The sequence below is a fragment of the Larus michahellis genome, chromosome 5, assembly GCF_964199755.1.
Source record: "Larus michahellis chromosome 5, bLarMic1.1, whole genome shotgun sequence".
NCBI lineage: Eukaryota > Metazoa > Chordata > Aves > Charadriiformes > Laridae > Larus > Larus michahellis.
The window spans coordinates 70,386,815-70,411,193 of NC_133900.1; the positions used below are offsets into that span (position 1 = coordinate 70,386,815).

Genomic DNA, 24,379 nt, shown 5'->3' on the forward strand with positions numbered 1-24,379 from the left:
TTGGTGATGCCAAGCTCATCAGCTGTTGAGTTTTTGTTTTTCAGCTTCATATGTAACACAGTTTCAAATGTGTCAAATTAACTACCCAGAGAAAAAAATATTTTTATGTGTATTATTCTAATGTGTTCTGGGAAAAAAATGTGTTACCAAGTATTGCTCTGAAGAAAAGGTGATACTTCTATTTCATGTTTCCATGCTGGAGTAGAGAACTATGGACTAGAATAATCCAGGTCTACAGAAGGAACCAAATTTCTTTTATTACCTCAGTCGAGCTCTGTAGTGCCTACTTCATACCAGACTCAATTTGACCTTATGTATCTTGCTCTAGTCTGTGACTCTTTGCCACTCGAGCCATAGTTACCGCCTGTTCTCATATTTATTTCCTGAAATTCTGTAGAGCTAAGGACCACAGACTAGGAAAAAATCACTGCACGTGAGCATGCAGGAGCATCGTTTTATACATCTCACTTTATGTGACCCAGATAGTACAGCACATGCTGAGGCCAAGAATGCCTCAGAGAAGCTTGTGTCTGTAGATAATGGTCTCTGGCTCACTAAAGTTTGAATTTCACAGCTTGAGCTCTGCAAGCTTTACCTTCTGACCGATCTCTAAGGCCATTGTATAAGAAATTAGAAAAAGTATAAGGGAACAGGAGGGAACAGTACCATATAGTAAATGTAGTAAAAAGTGACGGTCCTAATGTCACTGAGACATTTTGCTTGCATCTTAAAGAGGGACCCGGGTTAACTGGACACCGCACGTAACAAAAGTGTTTGTCATTAATGCATTGCTTGCAACGTAATTTGACTGATGATGGGGTAAACTACATATGGGCATAGATGCCTCTGAAATTCAGTGCACTTCAAAATGAAGTGATCTCAAGAGCATGTTGTGTAAACATACATGTGAAATGCTCTCCTAAACTTCAAGGCATATGAAGAAGCTGTTCAATCTCAGCTGTACTGTGAAGCTACTGTTTTTGCAGGTTTGATGGATCTTTTTGTAACTGGAAATATTCTGTCTTGTTTTTGAAAGCCACAAAACCTTCCCTTAAATAGGGGGAAAAAACCCTAAATTGTCTATCCAAGCATTTCCTCTGAGACATAATAGCAGCAAGATACAATCTTAACAACCTACAGCTGGATAAGCAGAATAGTTGGAGAAACAAGTGTGGCCAAAATGGAAAACAGGAAGGGCTATTAACAGGAGAAGCATTTTAAAATATCTGGCCTTTTTCTTCACTCTTGTTTTCTTTTTCTGTTTTTGTTCCAATGTACATATTCAAATTATGAACAGAGGGAGAAAACTCAGGGGTTTTTTTTATTATTATTATTATTTATAACAAGTATTGGGTTCTACCATTTGGATTTTCATGCATCTCCTGAAGCATTTCTGGCAGTAAAGGAAATTCACTCATAATCCAGTCTCTGTAGCCTTTAAGAGAGCTGCTGTACAGACGATCTCACATTGGACTCACCACCACAGTTAGTGTAACCTCTGTAGTTTCAAAGTAAATGTAACCAGCTATCATTCATTGTCTTGTTCCTCTTTGTTTCATTTTCTCTCAAGGACAAGCAGCACATGCAGTGGGGTTTATTGATTTGATGTTACTTGTACTTCCTTTTTTTGTTTGGGTTTGTTTGTTTTGTTTTTTAAAGGCTTTCTCACTCTTTTTGGACTGATTTCCTTTGGAAACAGAATTCATGCAAGCAGCTAACGTATCACCAAAAGATCAATTTCAGCCAAATTGGACAGAGGGCAAAGAAGGTTTTAAAGATAACGTTTTGTTCATGCTCTGCAAAAGTAAGCATTAAGAGAGGGAAACAATATTCATGAGTTTCCCGTTATAGACAGTACCTCCACTGACCAATTTCTCCATTCAGGTGCAATAGCCCACATACCACTCCAGGGCTCTCTGCAGGACAGCAGTAAGAAAAAAGGCTAGGGATTTTTTTAAAAGTTAGTAAGTCAGCCAGCTAAGGGACCCAGATCTCTGTGAGTCAGAGATGATAAGGTTTCTCAAGCTTTGCATAGGCTGCTTTACTAAACTTTGTATTAAATGGAAAATCCACCAGTATGCCTGAACTATGTGTTGCTTTGACCACGTGTGGGCAGGCACTGACAACAAAATGAAACTGCTCTGTGGCTGTAACTTTATTGGGTTGTAATCAGCAAATATGCATGTGTAAGATGTCACAAGAAATAGAGACAACTTTAAGCTTTATACACACAGAAAGATCCAGATCCTGACATTTGTGATTCCATTTGTATAGGCAAGTGGTGAGTCTCAAGATGCATCATGTCCATTGCCACACTCTGTGTGGTTAACACAGCAGGATATGAAGGTATATTTACTAAAGTTTAACAAAAAGAAAAAGAAAAAGAAAACCCAGACAACTTGTATGTAGCTTTTGCAGAAATTTTGAGCTTAATCTTATGAGGTTCTGAAGTTCTGAACTTGAGAGAGATCTAGTGTCCTGAGTTCCCACATGAGCTTTGAGTCCCACTGTCTTGCATTTCTGGATCATTTACTTCTTTAGTAGGTGCTTATAAGAAGTTTGAGCTAAGTCTTCATTTCCTGTAGCTCAGCTGGAGGGAGGTGACTGCTGGCTGTGCTTTGGTGGTTGCATTGTGTATTACCGGGCAGAAAGCATGCTGTTTGTTTTGCAGACACCATTATTTAGAAGTGCCATTTGCCTTATTCGTGAAGGAGGATGTTCATTTCTTACTAGTTCAGGAGTAAAATGAAAACCAGTCCTAAATCAATAGAGTTAAAAAAAAAAAAATTGCAAATAGATACACCAGAAAGCCATTTTTTTTTTCTTGCCAGTTGAGATTCCAGCCTTGCCTGATGACTGGACTCAATCCAGCCCCACTCAGGCAAGGTGTGCGCTCGGAGACAGCAGAAAGCCTCGGGTACAGGAAACCATTACTTTCAGTTGTTATGGGAGCCATGTCCCACATGCAGGCCCTCCTCCAGCCACCTCCTGCTTGCTGGTGCTGCTACTTTCCCTTTTTCCCACGCTATTTTCCCCTACTTCTGTACGTAACTTTATGATGAAGTACATCGGAGAAGCACTATGCAATTTGGTGCCTGGCAGAACAGCCAGGTGAGTTCCAGTGGGCCTGAAGATGATGAGGCTGGTCTCCAGACTGGGGATCTAGAAAAGATTTTATGCATAGCTGAGATGATCTGTAGAGACTTTTATTGCTTTCCAGATGGTAGCTGGAGGTTTGGAGGGTTGAATTGTGCTAGTTCTATTGTAGCAACCTACAGTTCAAATGTCCAACCTCATCTCCTGCTGTTTGCCACTTCCCAAGGAGTGTTTGTGCTGCTGTGGGTGGGGTGGAGCACTGGGGGCAGAGTTTCTCTTGCCACCGCTTTGAGACACACTCAGTGTCTTGTCCTCTGGTATTTTTCTTTTTTATTTGTTTGTGGGGGTGGAATGGGTGTTATATCCTGCAAAGTGGAGAGATAGGAAAAGAGGAGCACAGGTCACTTAAAAAAATGGATCATACTTTGATCTGTTACAATACTATATTTCTTTTGAAAGAAAGTTTTCATTAATCTCTTTTTGTAAAGCTTTTTTGGCCTGTTTTCTGTATATGAGTACACAAAATTCACTCTGGCTCTCCCACTCACTGTCTTAAACATTTTAAGTAATAAAAGTATTTCTTCAGTTGTTTGATTTTTACCTTTATTCCTGCCCACCCCACTTGCAGATCGTCATACTTCTGTAGAGCCTCTCTAACAAGAGCCACATTCTATGGCCATGCAAATGGTTTAGAACTTCCTAGTTCTCTGACTTCCCTTCACCTTTTTACCAGCGAACAACTTGGTGATCATTTTAAACCAGCTGAAGTATGTGCTTACTCAAAAAAGATGGTTGGTTTTCAGTTGGATGAGTTTTCTAGTCTCACTCGTGGTGTTAGAGGAGCACCAGAGCAGGCACAGGGAGGCAGGCAGGGACACATATGTGGCTGCTCTTACCGTGCTCAGGACCAGGACACACTTAGACCAGTGCAGAGTAATCGCAAAACTTCACCTTGCGCTGCAGTGCAGCAGGATACTTGCATACTTTCATTCAGCATCTGCAAATCTCTGGGCAGTGGACTGTTTTCACTACAGTTTTCATACATTGACTGTTCAGAATTGGTCATAGTGGGAGAACTGTTTTGCAGATTGTCAGAAAACTCCCAGTGGAGTAAAGTCAGGTGCTAGATTTAAAGGGGGTGTGAATAGTTTTCTGAAGCAAATGGTGGGAAAGTGATGGTGCTTGTCATGAGCTTTCTTGCTGCAGGAGGTGTGTTGGCAGCAGACAGCAAGATTTTTATAACAGCTGTGCCAGTTTTAGGTTGGAGAATATGTGATTTGTTTTAAGGTGGGCAGTGGAGTGGAGTTACACGTTGAACAGTGAAAGAAATTGCAATTTGGAGGAATGAGTTACTTGGTATTGCTTAGCAGTACTCAGAAAATAGATTCAGATGAAAAAAAGGAACCTTAGCCAGAACAGCTACATAATATTTTACAACTTGACTTACAGAAAAATATTCTTTTAGAAAGTATGAGTATCTTTGTACAGGGGGAAAAAAACCAAAACTGATTCACTTATTAAAATGAATTGCATTTCAGTCTCTGGCAGACAGAGGTAGCAAAATGTTAAATCCTAAGTGCAGAATTTTGGATATGAAGAGCTGTTATTCTTAAAACCAGTTGTGGATAGCACCTGCCTATCTGCTTTGTGGTTAGGTTTATATCTCTTCCATTATTTAAGCAAAATTACAAAATTACTATTTTGTAATAGTGTTGCAAATACTGTAAAACTGTTGCTTTAGCATTCTATGGTTAAAATGTTTATGTGGTGTAAATTATTTGTAATGTGTCCTCCACTACTGTTTTAATGGTTCTTTTTTAGCAACAAAATGGTTATTAATTAACTAATTACTAGCTTCGTAAATGCCATAATAAAGCCAGTTGGTTAGAAGTGATTACTGAGTTCTGTCCCTCTCAAAACGAATATACGCTCATAATCTTGATCTGCAGCATAGGAGCTTGGCTATAAGCAGGAGGTACCACATATAATGTGTGACGGCTTCTGTATCCATTGAAATATCCGGGCATTCATTTCTTAGGGCTTGATAATATTAGTAAATGGAGTGAATTTGGAGGTCGTGATTACTTTTTAAGAAGCTCTTGGCTTTAAAAGAAAAATCGAACTCTAAAGCATCTCTCAGAGCTGATTTTAATCAACTGTATTGAAATACACAAATTTTCAAGAGCTCCTCATTCAGGCATTGCCTTAAGTTGTATGTCAGATAGCAGAACTTGTTGCTTCTTGTGATTCTATAGCTGAAGCTTTCAGGTAACAGAAGGGTCCTAGTCATGTTACCACATTTGGTTAGGAAGTCAAATATTCCAGATATCTGTGTAAAATAATAGGAATATTGTATTCCTGGTTACAGAAGTTTGCAGTTCCTCTTTAATTTTGTATCGTGTATGAAGGAAGGTGTTGCACTACCTGAATGGAAGATCTGAAGAGAACCCTCTAAGGATTTTGTGAAAGTCCTTTCTTTTGGGCAATTTAATCTTGCATGACTGTGAAGATTCTCTTGTTTCTTTGCTAAGCTGAATTTTCTAATGTTTAAAATGCAACAAAGAAATATAGCGTAATGCAGAAAATAAAATGCTTAATGGAATTCTTCCACCTACATTCTCACTATATCTTGCCCGACTTCTTAACCCTGGAGAGCAGATGTGACTGGTAAACACTGCATTTAGAGAGCCACGTGTGAACAGCAACATCGTGAGGATGGCGGTAATGCATTATATTTGAGCCTCCTCCCTTTTAGCTTCCTATAAAAATAAAACAAGCCCTTCTTTTCTATGTGAAGTGTTGCAGTTTCTAGTCAAAGATGAATCTTGTTATCTTGTTTTTGGTGTTTGAGGTTGGTTAGACTAAGTGTTTTTGAAAGAGTGTTTTTAAAATTTGGGCTTTTAGGTGGGTTTGTCACTTCTAATGTTTTTTTACTTTGTGTGTGTGGTTTCTCTTAGTGGGTTTCCTTTTTTTGTTCTTGTTTTTGGAAAGCCTTGTTTAATACTGAGATTGATTGAATAAGAAACTATTGATCAATTTTTTTCTAGTCAATTACAAATGAAATTTCCTAAAAAATAAGGTTTAAGGCAACATTTTAATAACCCACTGTTGGAATACTTCAATATCCTCCACAGGTCCCAGCGTTGTAGCTCCTTCTGTAGGTAATGAAATTTCCTGTTTATATCACAACCAGTCAAATGTTGTCTGTCTTCATTACTACTGTAGTCATTCACCAGCTTTTCACTTGCAAACTTTCTTTAGTGTGGTCCCTGGTAGCAATATACCGTGATACTTTCTTCATAGTCTTTTGTACTTTGTTTTGTGTGTCATCTTTGCACCTGAGAGTTCTGTCTAATGTTGATCCTTTTGGAGTGTAAGGATACTCTGCCTTTTAGGATTGAAGCACTGCCACATGAAGCCAAAGAGCTGAGTGTGAATGAATGGATCTGCTGTACAAATTCCATCTCAGTCCATTGTTACTATTGGCTTTGTCCTTTCTTGGGTTGTATAAGTAGGTGGTGAGAGCATCAGAGCAGTGCTTTTGAGGTACATATGGATGCACTAGTACATTTGTGCAACATTTCCATCTGCTTCATGAGCGGTTTCATCAGGAGTTCATTACCTTGCACAAGTGCTCACAAGCACAGGAAAGGTGGTGGCTTGACAGAGAAGTACGCTGTTTCTCAAGGAATACTTAGTTTGGAACCAAAGACTTGTAGAAGTGCAATGTGCAGAAGACTAATTTTGAAGGGTAGTCCAAGTATGAACTTCAAATGGAAAACAACCTGTGTGTTGATAAAATATAACAAATATCGCGTCAACTTGTCCAATCCTGAACCTTAAAGAGTAGAAGTGTGGTAGGCTTGTAGAAGTAACATGCATGAAAGTAGAATTTTGTATTGAAGCTGCAGGGAAGGGAGCAACATATTTGAAAGGAGTACAGGTCAAAAGTGGAATACAAGTAAACAAAAGCTGCCGACACTGGCAGAGGAACAGGGAAGCAGTCTTTCAGTGTGTGCTGAAGTGTTCAGATCCTGTTTAAGTGCACTTACTAATCTCATAAAGGTTTTGAAGGCTGCTCATTACTTGGGTTTTAACACATGGCAGTTTAATTCAGTGTAACGTGAGCTCCCAGTTATGTTCAGTTGAATTGCTCTACTATTTATCTTTGTTTTCTCTGCCATCCTCCAGATCATTTGTGCATAATAATGAAATACACAGTTTCTAGTTACAGAATTTCTGCTCTGGATCTGGAAGCTGGACGGCATGTCTGTCGGTCACCTTGTTGTATATTCATGGACATGGGTTAGTGCTGATTTACCAAATGTCTGGGTTTTTTACTTTGCTTTAGGGGATTACCTGCACATTCCACCTCCCTGCCTCCTTTACCAGACAAACAGATGATGCAACTCTGTAAACTTTAGACAAGCCACATGAGCAGTTAAACAGGTTCATTTTGGTTTCTATACATCCTGCTACATGCCAGTGGAGATGGGAAGGAAAGGAGGCTGTGAATGTGTTGCGCTTTATCAGAGTAGACTTTAGACTTTCTGTTAAATGCCTACAAGTGATAAGAAGAAAGAAAGGATAGAAAAGGAACTGCCATTTGAGAGGCAAAATCAAGTCTAGGACTGTTCCACAGAAGACTTAGAGGTAGGGTTGATAATGATAACTGTTCAGCTTATAAAATTTTGTAACTTTTCTGTTTTCTTTTATAGCCTTAAGCATTGTGAGTTAAATTTCTTATAGTGAATACTGCTCTTATCAGGTTAGTCAGTAATAGACAAGAAATTTTCAGCCTAAATGGGAGCAGGACCATGGACTTGAGTAATTAACGCTTTGGAGTGGTTCAAGTGTTGCCACAGTAAGTTTGATCACTGGAGGACAAGAAGTAAGTAACACCTCCAATAAATCAGAAGGTGATATTTTGTTAAGTTGGTAGTTGAAGACCAATCCACAAAATTTTCACTGAGAAAGTAGAATGTGCATACTAAAACCAGAAAAATTTTTAGGTCTTGGATATGTTCTTTCTTGCTTTAGGAATGCAATATGTTTAATCCATTTCCTTGCATGTGTTTTGGCACACTGTTTTTTGTTGGGTTTTTTTTGTAAGTGGGTAACCATAAAGTGTCTCTGTAGATACTCAGATATTTTCTAACGCATACATGCATATACACATGCAGAAGACCAGAACACATATCTGACTCTAAGGGAGATCCATAAACCACTGAAAGGATGTGTAGGGTGAGAAGATATTTGTTTACTTGGATTCTATACTGAATGCTATAAGAACATAATAAGAAGTGAATAGACTACAGATAGCATAGAGTGGATAAGGGTGTACCTCTCTGGATCACTTTCAATGTTTGCATTAACATTTGGTGACCATTTTCATTAATGCCACTTTCTTATGGCAATGTTAGTTTGTGCATGTAATGCAGCCTTAGAGAAAATTAAAAACTTCTCTTCGAGTTGGTATTTTAATTTTTTAAAGTATATTATTTTATTCAAGCAAATCAAGGCAGTTCTACCAGCATTATCCTTAAGAGCATTTCCCTTATAATGTTCTTTAATAAGCACTGAGAAAAATTGGCATGAAAGCTACTATATATACAGAACATTGTTGACAGGATAGTGCATGCATCAAAAACAACAATCAAATCAAAATAATTTTTCCTTTAATTGTCAACACAAGTTGAGGATTATCAAGTGTGTCTTCCTTCTCTACCTGATGACATTTACCTAAACCTCTTTTATCATTGCAGATCTTAGCCCACAGAAGTCCTTCCATTTACCTGTAAAGAAAAAACTTAAATTAATGTTTCAGAGTTTCCTTTTGAGGGATATAATATAATTTTTTCATTGTATTGATATTTTTCATAATCAGCTGTATTTTTGAATGCTTCTGTCACTGTTTCCTGCTTCTCCTTGCAACAAATGGTGATTGCTATTAAAGTGTCAAATATTTGTCCTTTGCCTAATTCACATTCTCATGAAGTTCGTTCTTCTCTAAAATGCTGTAGATACCCAACGTGTGGGCATCCACACTTATATCCAGAGTGCAAGTTTGTAAAGGTTTCATTTGTGCTGCTAGCTGAAAATGTTGCATTTATTTTTTATGTGTATTTTTTAGCCCTTGTGTTTAACTGTCGTAACAAACAAATAAATGTTGTATAAGAAAACAGGTGGTTTTGGACCCACCCTATTTGTCTCTGACTCTTTGAGAGGAGAAGATTGACAGTGGCAAAACTTAGAAAAGCAGAAGCCAACAGCTGTGAACGTTTCCATTCTTATGTAGTCATCTGAGCTTAGTGGTGAGAGTGCCTTTCAACACACAAGAAGAGAATAGCTGCACATGAACCGTGTGAGTCAATATATGGTAGCTTTCTGAGCAGATTGTGAAGGGGTGAAAACCTTCTTATTTTGTTAGTTTGTAGAGATGAGATAATTTGTGTATGTGTTTAATTCAAAGTCTTTATTGCTGTGCTAGCCAGTGATAAAGAAATGGACCACTGAGCTACCCTGCTGAATAATTGTTTCAGGAGCGTGCTTTCTCCAGGAGTTGTTTCAAGTAGCATGCACAGATGTACTTGTCCTTGGCTGGAAAGTCCGGGGAATGGTTTCTGTTGCATTGATTATTTTTTTTTAAAGCACTTTCTTGCATGCGTAACTGGTCAGCTTGTCCTCAGGGTGATGTTTCACAGCCATTCTGTGTGGCTTAAGGAGAAATGCTGTTGCAATGGCTTTCCATTTGGAATTTGGTAGGAAGAGATGGCTGGTTTTGACTATTCATTTTAAAGGTGGTGAATTGAGTAAATTTTCTTCTAGATACAGGTTATATCAAAGGCTATTGAGCCTTCAGAGAAACTGTATAAAACAAAATTAAGTGATACTGCAGCAGACATTAAGAAAACAAAGTATAAGAACTCATGCTTCTTCTGTTGAGAACTCGATTAAAAGTAGTGTTGTTCACAATTTCTCTAAAAAGAGAAGATTTTTCAGTTTGCCTGAGATTTGTTTAATGTTCACTTTCTTCTGTAGTGTTTTCAGTCTTCTTAGAATTACCTTGCATACAAAAAGGTAACATTTTGTTGTAGACCAGCTGAAGCCAAAAGAAAAAGTGCAGAAGGTTATGACATGGTTAAAAATTAGAAGTGAGAGCAAACATGTCTTAGGTGCCTGTCTCCCTTTCTGCATGTTTACTTTAAGAACAGGTAATCATCCCATTGTATGGCCTTAGGTGGTGGTGTGTTTGTGCAGGTAAGGGTGTGTGTGTTTTCTTTGTTAAGCACGGTTTAGTGATTATTCTTTAAATGATGTGGGTGCTATATTTGCTTTGGTCTGCTATGTGAATCACGCCAGGTTTCAGCTGTAGGTTGTATTTTTGCAATTTCTCAAACTTGCCTTTTCCTTTTTAGTTCTGTCCTTGTAAAGCTGTAATTAGCAAGTCGCCATCTTGATGCATAGTACAATGTTTTTATCAGCTTATAGAAAAAAAATATTTCAGGCTTTGGCCCATATGATTCTTATTCAGAAGCAGTTTATAAATCTGTTTAAGACTGTCATTTGGGAACCCTTGCTTGGTATTGCTACCTCCTACATAGTGGGTGTGTGTGTGGGGGTGTGTGTATATGTAGATGCGTATGTACATATATGCAATCTTTGAAAATGTGTCCCTTCATTCACGTATTCCTGAAATCTAAGTAGTTCACAACAGCTTCTCTCTTTTCAAGATTATTCCGAATTGGGAGAACTTCCACCGAGATCCCCATTGGAACCAGTGTGTGAAGATGGCCCCTTTGGGCCAGTGAAAGAAGAAAGGAAACGGACACCCCGTGAGCTTCGCGAGTTGTGGAAGAAAGCCATTATTCAGCAGATACTGCTCCTCAGAATGGAGAAAGAAAACCAGAAGTTACAAGGTTGGTGAAGTTCTTGATTACAGCCTACTGCAATACAAGTTCACTTTGTTTTGCTCTGTGACCTTGGCAGTGGATTGGACCAAGCCTTAATGAAACATTTTAACAACATACAGGTAAATCAGCTTAGCAGCATCTCCCTCAGCTCTCATTAGCACAGGTTACAATTTACACCTTTTTTTTTTTTTTTTTTAATCACTTCACCTTATTATTTGTTTCCTTGGTCTTAACTGGTACTCTTTAATTTTACCATGGCTGGGGTTCTTTAGTCTCCTTTCTAGAAGCTCTGACAAGGAATTCAGTACAATCACTATCATGAACTGCATTCTTTTCTACATTCGCATCCATAGGTCATTGTCTAGTTATTGGTCATTGCAACATTCTGTTTAGCCAGTCTTGAAGTTGAATTGAAGTTCTTAAGGAGCTGGTTGCGGCCTTCTATGGGTGCCTGCCTGTGTACGCACACTATGCAAGGAAGGTTTGTATGGAGTAGTAATGACTTAGATCAGTCAGAAGGGTGAGAAGGAGCTTGAGAAACCGGAAGTTGCAGTTATTCTTAATCAAAACTTTTCTGTGGCTGAATGTGTAGCTGCAAGAAATCTGTTGTGGTGGCAATTTGTACACATAAAACACAGCTGATTAAGAATACACGTTTCATTTTAGCAGCTGCATACAGAATTATAACTGATTGCCCTTGAGAGCTGCTTCTTTGAAGATATGAATGATGAGGACAGAAATGTTTATTTGGCTGACTTTAGATGTTCAGGAAGGAAGTAGGCACCTGGATCCTCAAAGGGTGAAGTACCTGGCATGAAAATGGCAATTCTTCTTAGCCTTTGTGTAAACTTGAGAAAGGATTGACCTCCAGGAAGAACAACTGTGTAGAGAAAGGGCCCAGCTGTGTGAAAAGGTCAGTATACCAAACATGAAATCCTTCTTTAAACTTGAGCTGAGACTCCTGGCTGAAGGAGAAAATGCCTCTCAAATGTTGGATATGGCCTCCCAGAACACTTAGCCCACCTGTAGGCTATTTGCTCCTAATTAGTATAGCTCTCCTATTTCCACCCTGATATCTGAAGAACACCTGATACCTGAGTTTCCTAAGAACCCTACAGGTGACAGGCATGTTCCCAGCAAAAGTACTTGCTAATCCAGTAAAGTAAAATATGGCAATGTATACCAAATGTACAATGCCCTTCAGTAATGGACCAAGACATTGGCATAGACAAGTGTACTCTTCACTGGATAAAAAACTGGCTGGATGGCCATGCCCAGAGAGTTGTGATTAATGGGGTGAAATCCTCTCGGCGGCAGGTCACCAGTGGTGTCCCTCAGGGCCCAGCTTTCGGGCCAGTTTTGTTTGATATCTTTATCAATGATCTGGATGAGGGGATTGAGTGCACCCTCGGTAAGTTTGCAGATGACACTAGACTAGGTGGGAGTGTTGATCTGCTTGAGGGTAGGAAGGCTCTACAGAGGGACCTGGACAGGCTGGATCGATGGGCCAAGGCCAACTGTATGAGGTTTAATAAGGCCAAGTGCCGGGTCCTGCATTTCAGCCACAACAACCCCAAGCAACGCTACAGGCTTGGGGAAGAGTGGCTGGAAAGCTGCCCAGCAGAAAAGGACCTGGGGGTGCTGGTGGACGGCCAGCTTAACATGAGCCAGCAGTGTGCCCAGGTGGCCAAGAGGGCCAACAGCATTCTGGCTTGTATCAGGAATAGCGTGGCCAGCAGGAGCAGGGAAGTGATGGTGCCTCTGTACTCGGCACTGGTGAGGCCTCACCTCGAGTGCTGTGTTCAGTTCTGGGCCCCTCTGTACAAGAGGGACATTGAAGTGCTGGAGCGTGTCCAGAGGAGAGCTACCAGGCTGGTGAGGGGTCTGGAGACCAGGTCATATGAGGAGAGGCTGAGGGAGCTGGGCATGTTTAGCTTGGAGAAGAGGAGGCTGAGGGGAGGCCTCATTGCCCTCTACAACTACCTGGAAGGAGGTTGTAGAGAGGTGGGTGTTGGCCTCTTCTCCCAGGTGAATAATGACAGGACCAGAGGAAATGGTCTGAAGTTGCAGCAGGGGAGGTTTAGATTAGATATTAGGAAGAATTACTTTACTGAAAGAGTGGTCAGGCACTGGAACAGCCTGCCCAGGGAGGTGGTTGGGTCACCATCCCTAGAGGCGTTTAAGAAACGTCTAGATGTGGCACTTCAGGGCATGCTCTAGTGGCAGAGATTGTAGGGGGTTTTTTGTGTGTGTATGGTTGGACTCAATGATCTCAAAGGTCCTTTCCAACCATGAAGATTCTATGATTCTATGGTAAGACCATCTGGAGAAAGAGGTACCAAGAGCAGTGATTTATTAAACGCCTTCAACTTAGAGCAGTGCTATCATAAATGAGCTGCCATCAAGTTGTTCTGCAACTTGGAATTTTTATGGGACCTAGCATTTAGAAATAAATTTTCTCTTTTTTGTGTATTTATACTCAGATTGTTATTCTTTTTTTAAATTCTCTTGTATTCAAGTTACCTGAATCTGCAGCCTGCAGTCAAGTTTTTGGCAACTGCAGGACGTTAATTTCAATAACAATTTTAGCAAGTTTAGTTAGATGCTCCATTTGTTTCTACCCAAAAGAAACAGTCGCAAAACTGTCACAAATTCACTAAGACGAGCATGTCTGAAGCTAGTTGGTGATTGAATGAGACAGGTGTTGGCGTGACTGAAGACCCAGGCTGTGCAGTACGTGCTGTGGAGTGAGGAAGTTGTCCTGGGTAGCTGCTGCAGGAAGAGGTGAGATGATGAGACAGTACTTGAGAAAACAGATGACTATGCTGCAGTGAGCACAGCTTTGTAATGTAATGCCACATGTTCTAACGCTTTGATCTCTGGGAAGTAAAAATACATATTTACATGTAGTAATAATTCTCAGAGTACTACTGTTTAATACTGAACGAAATATTAACATTAAATGGACAGTGTGTTGCATCTTTACTAATAATGTTTAAGTGTGATATTTGGAATTGGGTTATGTCAGTATCTAAATAAGCTTGCTGATAAAGGCATATTCTCTCCTCGGTCCTTACATGTCACTCCCACTGTCATGTTTCTGCACATGGCATAAGATTGAATAAAGCAGAAAAGTCTGAAAAGAGTGAAAAGTTGCCAAGCACCAGAAAACATTCATCTGCAAAAGGGGGAACATTGAAAGATTTCTCTGGGTTTGTTTTCATATAATCTGAAAATTAAATGCCATTTAAAGTTACCTTCATACAATGCCTCCTGTGGTTTAAGGTTTTTTTAATATTCTAATTTATAAATATGTTGTATTTGACCTGAAGAAAACATGAAGAAGTTGACAAAGAGTTTACATACACAGCATTGCATTCAGTATGGACGCACAGCTATAACAAAACTGTCAGTGCTTTTATTTACACGAGTCTATGGTTAAACATTGAATATAATCTACAGGGAAAAATCAAAAGCAACAAGAAAAAAATAAAACCTAAGGAGTATAATTAAGCTACAGCTGTCTGTATCAGGATGGGTAAAGCATGTGTCAGTACATGTGCAGCCAAAGTCACGTCTTAAAATGAAATATGCTACTTCAAAGAGAAAAGTCAAAAACTAAATTAGAAAATGTCAAAATGAAATGCTATGAGGTCCAGATCTTGCAAACACTTAGGTAACATCATAACTCACATGAATAACTGCACTGAATGAAGTCATTCACATGTGAAAGCAACTACAGGATAGGGAGGTAAGGTGGACACTTCCCAAATATAAACGGTTCTCTTTTTCCATTTTTAAAATCTAGAATCTTGTTTTACTCAGTGGGAGTACAGGACAAGCTAACCCTTTGCGACTCTCAGAATTTGATAATTTAAAAAACCTTAATTACAGCTACAAATATCAAAACAAAATGAGCTTAGTTGTGTTGGCTATTTTAGTGTCACCATGGGCCATGGAAATTTCCAGTGATTTTTAACTGTTTAGTAAATTTGTATAAAAAAGTTGAACATACAAACAATGGAGAGTTAAACTATCAAAAGATAACATCCTTTTAACATAGATTGTCTCTAGACTGTAACCTACAGGAGTGTGATTTTGGTGAGTTCACACTGTGAAATCATCAAAAGTAGCAATAGCCTTATGAGGTATGGAGGAATGTCCTCAAAATGAGAGTATCTTGTTCGCAGTAATGCATCACCCCAACAATGAAATACTGTGAATACATCATGTCAGCATAATTAAAAATCATGGTCGCTTCATGATACAGTATTTCATAAACTTTGGTTCTAAATCGTGTTATTTGTAATTTGCTCAATGGGTGTTATTGAGGAACAGTATTTGTTAATTTTTGTTTAGTACTATGGAACCTTTTCAGTCATTTATGCCTCTTGAACCTTTGCTGTGCTCATTTTTTCAAGTAGGGAGCTGCTGACCACATCCCTGGCCTCTTGTCCTGGAGCAAGGTGCATTCAGTCCTCAGCCACATTGCAGCCCAATTAAAAAATTGAAGTACCCATTTTGTTAAATTCTCCATAGACTTACCACAGTCTATTTCACTCCATAGTGCTCTCTTCTTCTCAGTTTCCTCACAGCATTTTCTTTGAGCATTTCATGCCTTTTAGGAACAGATGTCTGACATCTTTCTGTCGCATCTGCGCTGCACCTTTTTTCCCCATCTAAGCTAAAATACCTCTTCTGTTTTTTCAGTGTTGTGACCTGCACAAATTCATCCACTGTCCCAAAAGGTGCTTTATTATTCAGTTTCTATGAATGCCATTAATAAACCCTTTTTTCCAGGTACTTTCTAGCACTAAAGAACCCCAACAGAAACAAACTTTAAAAGCTTTACCAGGAGTCCCTTTGAAATTCTCACCCCACTTCTAAACTTTGGAATTAACACCCAGCTACAGAATTATTTTTCATTTTTGCCATGTTTTTCTGATGCTTTCCAAGCTATTGATTAATTTATATATTGTTTTTAAATCCCTTATAGATAACACATGACTTCACAGTGCAATATTCTTATAAATTGTAATCTGAGAAAATCACCAATACTACAGTGCATCTTTGCTCCAGGAGCTCTGGTGATCTAAAATGTCTTATTTAAGACTGAGTTATGCATTGACTGTTGTTCTGATTTCTTCAGTGGAGGCTTTAAGAAAGCCTCATATGTTTATGGTCCTATTTGTGCTCAGGGTTCTGAAATTTTCCATACTTGAACTTTCTTTTTTATGTGGTCTATAAAAATGGACATGTGAATGATCACCTTTAAAGTAATTTTTTTTACTTTGCCATTTCTGGTATGGAGTTGTATGCTATAAGAAGTAGATTACTATATTGTTTTTTGTATTTTTGTTTGGGGTAGGTCTTCTACAATAATATTTTTTTTTTAAGAACTGGGAAATTGAAAAATCATTTGGAAAAATCTTGTGTTTATTTCATTATTCATTATCTCTCATGTTTTTTCACGTTTAAGAGTTGACTAGCTGTAATTTAACAGGCCAAACACATTTAGTATTGCATATGGTATCTTAAAACAACAACAAAAGCCCCAAAAAACAATCAATCAAACAAAAAACTGCACACATAAAAAACCAAACTACCAAAACGCACCACAGTCACAGAAATATAGACATGTAATGTTTCAGAATTAATAGGTTTTAATTTTATGTAGATTGCACGATGAAGTTCTAAGTTAATCCGTTTTACAAATAGTAAACAATATTAACTGGCGCATTCAATATATCACTTCCTAGCTTCAGAAAACAATTTGCAGAACAGACGTCTGAAACTTGACTATGAAGAAATCACACCGTGCTTGAAAGAAGTAACTTTGATTTGGGAAAAAATGTTGAGTACACCTGGAAGGTCAAAGATCAAATTTGATATGGAAAAAATACACTCTGCTGTTGGGCAAGGTAAGCATAGTTTGTTATTTTGAGTTGTTGAAATCCATGTAAATAGTATTAGAAAAGCAATAGGGTGACCCCTCAACCACTCCTTATAACCAGATTCTCACTAGAGCTGTTCCTCCGGTTGCTGACTAAACATGTGCCAATGTTCGGTATCTTCATGGTTATGCATATGCAAGTAACAGTCCCTTCCAGCGGTAGCTGGAGTTACAGTACTCGGTATTCATTTTTGAATAACATTTGTCCTTACAGGAGAGTAGTACAGTACCTCAATGTATTAAAATTGTTGCAATCTAATTTTATAACTTAAAAGCCTGGATAATGCCAAAGAAATGACTGTGTAAATAACTGCAGAAACTGTGTGCACTATTATCTGGAAAATCTGTGTATACAAACAGTATATGTGCATATCTCTGTAGAACTGCCTTTTTTCTGAGTTCAACAACACGTTGTACCTGTGAACGCCTCTTACAGTCTTCCTCACAACTGCAGGGCTGAGCAACCAGCCCGTCTCTCCACTCCATCAAAAGGAATGTAACCTAAGGATGTTTTTTAAATGTTCCAAGAAGTTGGGTTATTACTCAGTGTTATTTATGCCACGGTTGGACCCAAAGGTCTTATGTTGAGTGCTGTATGTAGCCAGTGGTGAAGATGGCTACTCCAAGGAGCTTTTTGTAGTTCCATACAAAGCTTTCCAACGTGTAAAGGAAGTGTCAAGCATTCACCACTAGCAGAAGGTTAATATTTTAAATATTGCACCTGCCTATATTCAAGCAAATGAAACCAAATTGTCCATCTAAGATGACTAGGTAAGTCTAGATTTCTAAGAATATCAAATGTCCCAAGCACAAATCTCTGCACAGTAAGGGAAGCTCATTATCCCAGGTTTCCTTCCATTCATGCAGGTAAAGGGCTCTGTCCAGTCGATATTTGAGCATGAGAAAAATTTAGTTTCTGTTGATAGTCCAGTGATGCTGGCCTGTGTTAGAGCTCAAAATAAAACTTAAAAAGTTGGAGTGATGCAAAATAAGTAAATAAATAAGTACCGCCCTGCTTAGCAGATTGCTAATAAGAAGCACATACAAGTAGCCAGTAAATGGGGAAATTTATCCTTAGCTCTTGATGCTATTATTGTGCTCTGCTCTCTAGAGCCCAGTTGTGTCAGAGTTCTTAGAGTGATGTCCAATTTCATACATATGCAGAAATGAAACTTGCATTAAAAATGAGTTTAACAAATTCTAGCTTAAACCAAAACCATTAAAAATTACTTGAGTAAGCAAGGCAAACAGGTAAGAAATGCAGGTTTCAGTAAGCATGGGGCTTAAATTAGGGTAACAAATACATAGTGTTGACCTATAATTTACTCTGTAGTAGATGTTTAAATATAGCGCATCTTTCATTTAGGAAGTAGTAAACTTTATTTTACATGTACGATGCAGCATACAGAGATAATATCGGACTACTTCCTCAAAGGGAATTTTAATTAATTAGTAATTATGCAGCTGTAAATGTGCACTATTAAGCCAGTTCTGCCCTATGGGACACATTCAACCTCACTGAAGCTAATGGGATTTTGGATGTGTATGTGAAGAGGAGAACCTGGCTCATCTAGTGTCTGAAACAGGACTTTCCCTCACTGTTTCATGTTGGAGACTTTTCCGATAATTGGGTTTAAGTTCCCTAAAGTAATATTGTACGTTCTACTAGCATTTCATTTTCAAGCAGTTGTCTCTGGATTACGATAGTGTAGTAAAGGTAAGTATTACAGAGATAAATTCATATCCTTTTGTGCTTATATGAGAGAAGGCAGTGAAATTGCTCTAATGTGTTTTGTTATCTTTCCATGTACGTTGTATGCTTGACTTAATTTTGATTTCTCCTATTGTTGTTGTCATCCATATGTTACATATATACCAAAAGAAAAAAGCAGTCCAAAAAACTTTAAGCCATAAGTTACTTCAAACTGTAATATATGGTTCCAGTACATCATGGATTAGATAGAATACTTTCACAAAGAATATTGATGTATTGATTTCTTGTGTGGGTGACTTAATAGTGCCAGTCTTGTGCTAAATACAGTATGCATGTAACAATAACCTGTCTGTTACTTCTAGAGCTTTGCATATAGATACAAATGAAGGCTACCATTACCTATGTGAAATAGTCAAGTAGCGTCATCCCTTTCTATAGAGAAAGAAATTCAAGCTTTAAAACATTTTTATGAGTCAGTCATTCAGCAAACTAATAGCAAAACTAGAAATACAGTACTTGCTTTCTGATTATCTGCCTTCTGTTGTAGTCTCTGGATCTCATCTCATTTGTACTTGTTTATACTTCTGGTATGTGTGCATCCTACCTTCCTAAAACTTACTCCTAACAACAATGTCAGTGCTATTATTAGTGAAAAATGTTAATTAGTTCTGTTGCAGTGCTTTATTGTGTACTTTACATGGAAAAATGGGAGATAAGCGTATAACTTCTCAGAGACAAGTATTGCATTTTTTGCTGCCTCTCTGAGTACATCTGACAGAATGTGAGTGGGAACCTTAGGTGTGGGCAGCTCACCCTCTTTCTACCTTAAATCTCTCCTGTTAAGATGCTGATGTGTTTTATTGGTCGAGGAAGTATAAGCACTGTAGTGTGATCTGCTTCTGTGGTCTATTGGAGATAGCAGATACAGATCTAGCAGATAGGGATCAGCTTGCATATCTAGCAGATAGGGATCTTCAGTTCCTCAATCCTGTTAGCTCAACTATAGCTGAACCCTCAGTATGAGTACAAATTACTGTTTTAACGACTGACTTTTCTCAGGAGTACCACGTCACCACCGTGGGGAGATCTGGAAGTTTCTAGCAGAGCAATACCATCTTAAACATCAGTTTCCGAGCAAACAACAACCAAAGGACACACCTTATAAAGAGCTCTTAAAACAACTAACTTCCCAGCAACATGCAATACTTATTGACCTAGGTAAGTACAGTAGTGGTCTGAAATCAAAATAAGGGGTTTATGATCTCAGGAAGAGAATTAAATAAAAGAAGGTAACACACAAAAAGCCTCTCACCATTTAATAATAGATTGTTGGTAAGAACTGCTTTTAAGCTGATACGAGTGAAAACTATTACTGGACACCATAAGAAAAAGCAAAATCTGCATTTCAAGCACAGAGATCCTTTGCAACATGTGGTTAATAAGAGATTGCTAGATGTAATTGTAATGAATCTGTATTTCAGATATTGACAGTGAACTCCACAGGCCCGTGGAATACAAATTGTTGAGAAGTCAATATTTAAGTTCAAACTGTTGAATAACATGTGTTATTCATTCGTGATGTCCAGTGATATCTGTCTCTGTTAAACACTTTTACTTGAAATGATGCAGAACTTTCGTTTTTTCCACTTTTTTTGCTTTTTTTAATGGGTAGTTGCTAGTAGTTGCTATTTTTACTTGTATTAAAACAATTATGAAAGAAGCTCTTTTTAATAATAATTTTAAGGCTTTTTTTAAGGCAGCTTGTTCACATCTAATTCACTGCCTACTTTTAAGTAGTAGCTGGCTCCTGATTTAGGGACAGTGAATTGGTTCTGTGGAGGCACATAAACTATTTGAGTTCAGTAGTGAGAGGTTAGGAACCAAAAATCTTAAATTTGACATTACTGGTAGGTCAGCTTGAGGCAGGCTTTTGATCTTCTTCAGTAGAGTTTTCCATTTTCCCTCACATTTATCATTCAGAAATGAAAAAGTTTCTTCTAGTACTAGAAGGAAACATGTGAAAGGAAATCTAAATGGAATGAAATGATTGTTTTAGGGTAGGAGCAGAAGAGACTGCTCCAGATAATTGTAAAAGAGTAGTCTTCATATAGCTCAAAAAAAAATGGTGCCATTCTTAACCCTTCCTTTTACTTTTCCTGGTCCTCTTCCTTTATCACTTCTAGTTTCCTTGTGTGAGATTGTCTTTCAGTGATTAACTCTTGCCACTGCTGGACTGAAGACGATAACAAAACCCAAGAACATTTAATAAGACCAAAAGTCAGTATGGTCTGTAAGATGTTGATCAGTATTAAATGTCGTTACTGTCTCTGGTTGCTGCTCCCAGATGGTTTTGTTAAGGTCTTTGCTAGCAAGTATCTACCGGTCAACTCGGCATACCTGCTGCTGATATCCCCGGCCATGAACGTTGGGATTCTGTCACACTGAAGTGCCTCAGTGAGGGATGAATAGTTTTGTGCTGGGTTAGTGAATTGAACACCTTCATCAGAGGAGAGAGGGGTGAGACAGCTCCTGGAGAGTAGGGAGCACAGTCAGCCTGAGCTTGGTTGGCTCACGCGGCGGATTGGGGCTTGCTGGCTCAGCAAGCTGATCGTATTTTCTGCCTGGTTCTACACACAAATGCTTTCTCCTTTTAGCTGCCTGCTCTGCTTGCAGAAATAAATCACTGCACCTGTTGGCAAATTGGTAACTTCATGGCAGTTTTCACGCAAAGCGTTGTTTTTGCCAGGGAGCTATTTGCTAGCCCGTTAGCTCAGGGGAGGATTTGGCCCTATTATTTCAGTAAGATGAAACTAGGAAGCTGAAGACTTCCTGGTTTCCTAGTGATTCACATTGCAATAGAGTAGTGCTGCAGAGTATCAGGCAGCGTAACTGGGTAGGCATCTAGAAGGAATTTGCATGTTCTCACTTGTGTTCCTTCAGGCTATCAGAAGCGTTTTCTCTTAAATCTTTAAGAATCCTTCTGAAAGCAAGCACTTTTCCCTTGAGAGAAAAACCTATGTTCTTGCAATACATGGTTATAATATTTAAAAAGCTTTCCCAAATTAAGCTAAAGAGGTCCTGCTAACGCTGTATAAGCCAAAACCATAATAGTGTTGCTCACATTTGAATCAATGCATCTTCAGCTGTAAATAGTGCTTCCTGAGAATGACAGCGGTGTGCATCTGCGTGCAGAGGTAAGGTACAGCAGCCACGTTCCTGCCCAAGTTTACATGTCACAGTGCTATTTAGTAAACGGACAAGAACAAAGCCACAATTCCCTGAAGGCTTTTCTGTGTATTTCCTTTTGTGGCCCCACCTGCACAACCACTACAGTCACTGGGGATTTCAGGTCCTCAACACCAAAGTCACGTTCAGTAAAAGAGTTCTTCTTTCCATAAGGTAGGGTAAACACTTCCAGATGCTATCAGTGTAGGAAACTGCTGTACTCATCACTGAGTGTTTGCTGAACACATTAGAAAATTATGTTTTGTTTTATGACATTTCAAAAATAAAGTAGTAGGTACTTAGTTTCTCATTCTGGCATTCTTGAGGTATCGCAGTTCATTTAGAGTCTCTTTTCAGCAGGGCCAGGAGTTGTTTGCTCTAGGTAAAAGCTAAAATTCTTAGTTAAGTCATCACCAGGGCACTCAGAAACAAATCGGCTTGTGAGTTTAGCAGTTGTTCTTAGCTCCTCTTCCATTTATTGTATTTTAGAACTTCTTTGTGTTCTTATTCTTGTTCAGCTTGTAACTGTTCTTCATGACTTACATGAAAGAAGCCTTGCTGTGTGAGTGAGGCAGTACAGGTCTGCCTTTGGATTGTGCTGTAATAACTTGCCATTCAGGCAGAGGATTCCTTTGCAAAGGAACACAAGTTCCTTCTCATTTGGAAGCTGGAAGTGTTTCTCCTGTAACATTGGACTCTGTGACATCCTGGGCAGGGGGAAACCTGCTCAGGAACTGAATGCCAGTGTCCCATGTGACAGGCCAGAGCAGTTACCAGATGGCAGAAGGACTCTGCCCTGGGCTTTGTCTTTTTGAAAGAGGAGCTCTGATATTATCTGGCAGCACAGCGGCATTCCAGGGGCTAAAGGGTGGGGTGGTATTTAACAAGTGGGCAACTGAAAAACAAGCTCCACTTAATACTAGAACAAAAGAAGTATTCAAATTTCTTCTCAGCTGAGGTATTTCACAGGGTAAATCTTGATAGGTGGAGGGTTTTTTTCCTAGAAATTAAAATATTCCCTTTTGGAAAAGTTTTTGAAAAACACTTTGTAAAAGTGACCCCTTTAATGTCTCTGTTCACAGAATCACAAAGTAGTTGAGGTTGGAAGGGACATCTTGAGATCATCTAGTCCAACCCCCCTGCTCAAAACAGGGTCATTTAAAGCAGGCTGCCCAGGACTATGTTTGCTCAGATTTTGAATATGTCCATAGATGGAGATTCTGCAACTTCTCTGGGCAGCCAGTGCCAATGTCTGGCCACCCTTACAATAAGATTTTTTTTTTTTTTTATGTTAGGTGCCATTTCCTGTATTTCAATTTGTGCCCATTGCCTTTTGCCCTGTTAGTGGGCACTGCTTAGAAGAGCCTGGCTCCCTCCTCTTCGGTCCCTTCCACTGGCTATTTGTGCATCAGAAATTTGCATAACAAATCTTAGTTGTGATAAGAGCCCCCTGAGCCTTTTCTTCTCCAAGCTGAACATCCCAGGTCTCTAAGCCTTTCTTCATAGGAGATGCTGCAGTCCCTTCATCATTTTAGTGGTCCTTTGCTGGACTATGCAGTATGTCCTTATCTCTCTTGTACTGGGGAGCCCAGAACTGGGCACAGCACTCCAGGTGTGGCCTCTCAGTGCTGAGTAGAGGGGAAGGATCACCTCCCTAGACTCTCTGGCAATGCTCTGCCTACTGCAGCCCAGGATACTATTAGCCTTCTTTGCTGCAAGGGCACATTGCTGCTTCATGTTCAACTTGGTGACACGAGGACCCCCAGGTCCTTTTCTGCAAAGCTGCTTTCCAGATGGGTGGTCCCCAGCATGTACCACCACATGGGGTTGTTCCTCCCCTGGTGCAGGATTTTTTTCACTTCCTTTTGTTGACTTGATGAGGTTCTTGTCAGCCCGTTTCTCTAGCCTGTTGAGGTCCCTCAGAAGGGTAGCATGACCCTCTGTTCTATCAGCCACTCCTCCCAGCTTTGTGTCATCTGCAAACTCGCTGAGGGTGCTCTCTGCCCAATTTTCCAGGTCATTAATGACCCTCTCTGATGAGGCATCAGCTAGAACAAAGGCTACAGGTACCCTGTCATCGAGAGAGTTCAGATATTCTAAGTCTGTGCCTGGATCCTAATATTTGTCTAAAAGCTAACACTTTTTACTCAGGAAAAGAGGACCGTGTGACTCATTGATCCACTGAATCCAGTCTCCCATTGTTATCGGCAACCTATAATGCCTTTAACAAACTGATCAAGGGCCAGACTTAAGAACCAGTTATTCAGCTGTTCTGACAGTTTGTCCCCATCCCCCTGACAATTTCTAAATTAATTTTGCAACTACTGTAACAAAACAGTAGCAGAGCATAAGAGTCAATTGGTTTTTACTGACTTTTTAATGGTCTTTCTGTGGGTTGACTCAGAATCTACTTTCCAAAAGAATCTACCTTTTTGAAAGACTGTTTAATTTGATAACATGGTGAGGGTTGGGTTTTTT

General features: G+C 39.2%; 1 protein-coding gene across 10 annotated transcripts in view; it reads left to right on the forward strand.

The window, feature by feature from the left end:
* The window catches only part of TBC1D1 (TBC1 domain family member 1), a 112,737-nt gene that overhangs the window by 76,419 nt on the left and 11,939 nt on the right, over nt 1-24,379 (forward strand). For all 10 annotated transcript variants that reach the window (XM_074587790.1, XM_074587796.1, XM_074587797.1 and 7 more), the window contains 3 exons: nt 10,830-11,015; nt 16,769-16,930; nt 19,736-19,894. In XM_074587790.1, coding sequence (XP_074443891.1) covers nt 10,830-11,015; nt 16,769-16,930; nt 19,736-19,894 — 507 coding nt within the window. The remainder of the gene's footprint in view (nt 1-10,829; nt 11,016-16,768; nt 16,931-19,735; nt 19,895-24,379) is intronic.